This window comes from Elephantulus edwardii, unplaced genomic scaffold, assembly GCF_000299155.1.
Source record: "Elephantulus edwardii isolate Elephantulus edwardi_28Jun2011 unplaced genomic scaffold, EleEdw1.0 scaffold00055, whole genome shotgun sequence".
In the NCBI taxonomy this organism is placed as follows: domain Eukaryota; kingdom Metazoa; phylum Chordata; class Mammalia; order Macroscelidea; family Macroscelididae; genus Elephantulus; species Elephantulus edwardii.
Window position 1 is genome coordinate 12,738,716 of NW_006399805.1, and position 5,643 is coordinate 12,744,358.

Consider the following 5,643-nt stretch of genomic DNA (forward strand, 5'->3'; position numbering starts at 1 on the left):
GCTTCCCGTCTGGCTGAACAGGCGTAAGAGCCTAAGTCATTCAGGTCCTCTCCGCTCGCAGCATCAGGCCGGCTCTGACTCACAGCCCCCTTTCACCAAGTTTCCGAGGCTGTAAATCCTACAGGGGGAGACCAGTCTACCCTCTCCTGAGGAACCACACGTGGATTCAAGTTGTCAAAGACACACAGCCCAACAGGCTAACTGGGCAATCTCTCATCTATGTTCCAAAATACCAGATGCTTTCAATAAACATTTGGAAAACCTTCACCTGAGATTTTACTCATAAAAATGTGCTTAACTTGACTATTGGCTTTTTTCCTAGAGGAAATTCACAGTTCAAGCATTACTTGCAAGGATGGCACTTATCTTCATCAGAAGAATCAACACAGATGCTGACTTTCTGATACACATCTGCTGAGTGTTCCACAAAGGGCAACAGAGGACTTTGCAAAGCCCGTTCTGATGCTTTAGAAGTTGAATTTCTGCGTGGAGGCAGGTGGGTGATCTGTTTGTTGTTTTCAGATGAACTTGGCTACGGTGCAGAGTGGTGGGTGGTGGACTACTATGGGAGGGCAGAAAAGGAGGACCTGGTGAAGAGGAGGTCAGGGGTCACGGTAGATGACAGGGGAGAGACAGGGAAGAAACTGTTAACTATCTGAGCCATGTATGAAATGCAGTTCTGGAAACAGTTACCTTGCTTGACTCTATCAGCACTGTGACTTGGTGGGTAGGCTGTCTTCACTCTGCAGATCAGACGCCCTAGCCCCAAACCAGGTTTCTCCCCTAAGACTTACATGGCTATTTTACCTCCCCCTTTCCCTTCTTTTTCTGCTCACAGTAAAAAATAATTTATGATCTTTAAAATTAGTCAGTAGGCAGACACGGAGTTAAAGTGGGCCAGTCCTATAAATTTATGTAAAAAGCAAGTTATTTTTGCTTAATTTCCAAAATTATCATTTTACATCTGTTCACTAAAGCACTTCTGAGGGTCAGGGGGCGGAGGGGTGGGAGGGGCAAGTGAATTTGCAGCTGAATGTAAATCCACCTCAGTCCATGTCATCACATCCTGAGTAAGGAAAAAAGGACAGCCAGCATTGCTTTATGTTCCTTCCATCACTCCAGAAAGCCCAGGCAGTCTCTCTTCTGAGCCCATAAAGTGCAGAATCTTAACAGCAGGCAGTTGGCAAGAGAAAGAGAAAAAAATAGTCTCTTTCCATCAACCTAAGACTGAAGAGATCAGCTCTCAAAAAACAAACAGGAATGTTTCCCAGAATCTTCAAGAACCTAAACCAGTTGGGAGACCTTGAGTCTAGGAAGGCTTGTTGTTGGGTGTGCTTCTGTCAGAAGGACAGAGAACAGCCCCATCATTTTCCCAGAGTGCCATCTCTGTGGGTGTGGCTCGGTGGGGCGTCTTGTTGAATTTGAACCCCACACATCAGGATGGAATGCGAGGAAAGGTACATTTGCTGCTTTGTCCATCTCAGGGTAGAGGTTGATAAACACCAACTACTAAGTTACCACTCTAGCAATCATGTCAGTAACGATTCACAAATTACTTCCTTCTTAAATGATCTATAGTTATGCTTAAATGTACTTGTGATCTATGTAATAGAATCACACTTTAGATGAGAGCTTATGTCTCCAAGTGAAGTTAAACATATAACAATTAATAATAAAAGGCCTCAAATCTAAGTTCTCAGACACAGAATTTTCCACAAGGCGCTTAAATACTTTTTACTCTGTGACTGCCTCTCATCAATCCTTTTATTCTTTTGGTTTTTTTTTGCTATTGGATTTGCAAATTTCACTTTTTGGCATAGTTCACATCTTTAATGTTGTTTTGTGCCATCGAGTTGCCTGTAACTCATAGTAACCCTGTGCTGTTGTACCTTAAGCCAATCTCATTGTCTCCAACACACCCGCCCCAATTGCTCCAGTCGCCCTGTCCATCCGTCTCACCCAGGGTTTTCTTCTCCTGCGTTGTCCTTTCACCTTTCCAAGCATGATGGCCTTGTCCTAGGACTGGAAGGCTTTGCTTTTTTAACCTAGTTTTTATTTACTGTGTATATTTTATACCTTCCATCCCACCATCTCTTGTCTTTGGACACTTTAAGTGGAGGAAAACGTGGAGCTCCAAAAAGTTGACTGAATCCCCTGCACTTGGGTTGGATCATCCCGAGGCCACATAAGCCCTTTATAAAATCTCTGGCCTGGTCTCCTGGTGCAGAGTGGATGCAGTCCATATTGGGATGAAGCTCATGAGCTGAGCTTTACGAAGACTCAGGAAACACTCGGCGAAGGGTGTATGGACCTCTCCCACCTGCTCCCCGTGGTTCTGAGTCAGCAGTCGCTGCCATTCCTCACTCTCTCTGCAGGTGACGAGTCACACATGTCCTGATGGGCACAGATAACCAGACGTGGGGGACTGAATTTATTCTCCTTGGCCTGTCCAAGGACTGGGGCACTCAGGTGTCACTCTTTGCCATCTTCTTGGTCATGTACCTGGCCACAGTGCTGGGCAACGTTCTCATTGTCCTTCTGATCAGACTGGACAGCAGACTCCACACGCCCATGTACTTCTTCCTCACCAACCTGTCCATCGTGGACGTCTCCTACGCCACGAGCATAGTCCCTCAGCTGCTGGTGCATTTGCTTTCGGAACGAAAAGTGATCCCCTACCTGAGCTGTGCAGCCCAGCTGTTCTTCTCTCTGGGACTGGGTGGGATCGAGTTTGTATTACTGGCGGTGATGGCCTTTGACCGCTATGTGGCTGTGTGTGACCCTCTGCGATACTCAGCCATCATGCATGGAGGGCTGTGCGCTAGACTGGCCATCTCGTCCTGGGTCGGGGGCTCCATCAACTCTCTCTTGCATACTATAATCACTTTTCAGCTTCCTACGTGCACAAACAAGCTTATTGACCACATATCCTGTGAAACCCTGGCTGTGGTCAGGTTGGCCTGTGTAGACACGTCTTCCAATGAGGTTGCAATCATGGTTTCCAGCATCGTCCTGTTGATGACACCGTTCCTCCTGGTCCTCTTGTCTTACATCCGGATCATCTCCACCATCCTGAAGATCCAGTCCAGCGAGGGCAGGAGGAAGGCCTTCCACACGTGTGCGTCTCATCTCACGGTGGTCGCCCTGTGCTATGGCATGGCCATCTTCACCTACATCCAGCCCCGCTCCAGCCCTTCGGTCCTCCAGGAGAAGCTGATCTCGCTCTTCTATGCCGTCTTAACCCCCATGCTGAACCCCATGATCTACAGTGTGAGGAATAAAGAGGTGAAGGGGGCCTGGCAGAAGCTCTTGGAAAAATTCACTGGATTCACATCAAAGCAGTCAACTTAATGGATGGATCATGAACCTCACAGAAAAGCACTTTCCCTCTGTGTTCCCCACCCGCCTCAGCTATGACAGGTGTAGCTTTTATCACCCTGGCAACTGAGATGAAGATGACAACATGTGTGCTGGCGATGCTACGTAGGAGCTTGCGTGGCTGGGTCAGAGTGGGGGCCGTGAGGGGGTGTTTCTTATGCTGGTGCAGCATGTTCTGGGAAGGCAAGTACTTTGTGTTAGACTGTCTCTCACTCAAGTTTTGAAACAAATAAAATGTTTTAATGTCTCTATTTGTCATATTCATATAATTATAAAACTATTCAAGACTCTGATCTTGGATAATTTGAAAACAAAATGTTGTGTCCTTTTTGGGAGCAGAATACATTTTCACTTTTGTGGACTCACTAGCAGTAACAGTGCATGTAATCACAGCCAGTGATTGTGTGAGTAGAGCGCTCTGGTGGCCTAGTGGCAAAAAAGCTGTGCTGTAATTTCAAAGGCAAGTGGTTCGAGGCCACTAGATGCTCCACAAAAGAAGGATGGGCAATCCCCACCTGTGTGATTAATTGTCTCTGAAAACCCAATGGAGGCTCAGCTAGGGGTCTGTTGTGACTCTTTGGTTCACAACAACAACAACAACAACTCTGTAAGTCACTCTTCTGGGTTTCTAGGAGGGGAATGCTATGACAGTAGTTGTTTTAAGCGCTTTTGTACAGGACAATGACATGGAAGGGTGATGTCTTTGACCAAAGCACTTCTGTAAAGGACTACAACATGGAAGGATGATAGCTTTGAGTAGTTGAGCTCATTTGGCAGGGGACATCAACCACAGGTCTTATTTTAACCTGATAACAGTATAATCCAGGGTTGCTTGCACACAGTGTTTTTATTGGCTGAAGAAAAGCCAAGTTTTAGCACTGCTAAACAGTATACAGTTTGCATGGAAATTTACTTTGTGTGTTAAGGACACCATCTAGAGTGTCAAAAGTATCCACTCTCCAGAAGATTAGTAAATTTTCTGAAATCTTGCAAACAAACTAGCAAATATAAGATAAATATAAGCGTATTAATGACATTTTATCTGTGAATAGACTGATTTGTTGGGCAATGTTAATGAAAGTGAGTATAGCTTTAAGTAACACTTTTGGAATCAGAATGAGTCAATCAGCTCTGAGCTATTATACTCAAATCTCCATATTAAGAGCCTTCTAGCACTTTCTGTTGTTGTTATGTGCTGTTGAATTGACCATGACTCATAGTGAACCTATAAACAGTTCTGAACCTTTGTCCTATTCTGAGCTGACCTCACCATCTCTGACACATATGACCCCATTGCTACAGTTACTGTGTCAATCCATTTCCATGAGGGTCTTCCTCTCTTACGCTGACCCTCCACCTTTTCAAACATGACATTCTTCTCCAGAGTCTGGCCCCTTCTGACTACAGGCCCCAAAGTATGTGAGACAGAGCTTCACCATCCTTGCCTCCAAAAAAGCAGCTTAGCAGCCCTGTCTTGCTGAGGGAGGTCAATGCTCCTGGCCGCTGTCCCCACCTCCAGGCCTTCCAGACCTTGCACTGTTATTGTCTCCATGAAAGAGCCCCTGCCACCCCAGCCATATCTGTAGGTTTGCTCTTAGGAGTGTAATCACTTATCTGTCAGCTTCTTATATTGAGGAAGTGTTTCTCATGTTGCTACTCATAATAGCTTAGATATGTATATATTTGTTTTTCATCTGCTTTTAGGGGTACAGTGCTTGTCTGTCATGTGCTGTGTTAAACTGCAGCTCCTAGGTTAAGACAAACTAGGAAGAAGGACTGGCCATGTACGTCTGAAATAACAGACCTTTGAAAACCCTGTGAGCACAGTAGAGTGCAGTTGGACAATTAGATATAAAACACTAAAAAATGAATAGGAACAATTGCAAACACCCACTAATAACTGAAACATGGAACATACAGAGTATGAACGTGGCACCCTCTAGTATTTCCTCTTTTATCCTATAACTTCTCCTGCATGTACAGCACTGTGCTATGGTCTGGTCTAGGAATAGATCTTACTTCTGATGAGAACCAAAATAAGGCAAACGATAAGGGGAAATTAAGTGAAAATAGGAAATAGAAGAAAGGACATGATAATAACCCATTTTCTAGTTCCCTTGAGGAAGGGCCTGAAGGAGTCTTTCTTTCTCCCTGATGGTTCCTCTTACTTGGTTAACTTGTGTTCTTTCCCCCAATTGTTAACCAGCAGAACATGACAGTATGTCTGAGTTCTAGTAGACCTGAGACTCCTCTAAGTCCAATCTT

At 45.0% G+C, this 5,643-nt stretch overlaps 1 protein-coding gene across 1 annotated transcript; it reads left to right on the forward strand.

Annotated features, from left to right (window-relative positions):
• The first annotated feature begins 2,397 nt into the window (after positions 1 to 2,397).
• LOC102866316 (olfactory receptor-like protein OLF3-like) lies at positions 2,398 to 3,351 on the forward strand. Its single transcript, XM_006887179.1, has one exon. The coding sequence runs from the start codon at positions 2,398 to 2,400 to the stop codon at positions 3,349 to 3,351; it is 954 nt and encodes a 317-aa protein (XP_006887241.1).
• The last annotated feature ends 2,292 nt before the right edge of the window (positions 3,352 to 5,643 follow it).

Coding starts and splice junctions, on each gene's coding strand:
- LOC102866316 (XM_006887179.1), top strand. CDS start 2,398: ATGGGCACAGATAACCAGACGTGGGGGACTGAATTTATTCTCCTTGGC.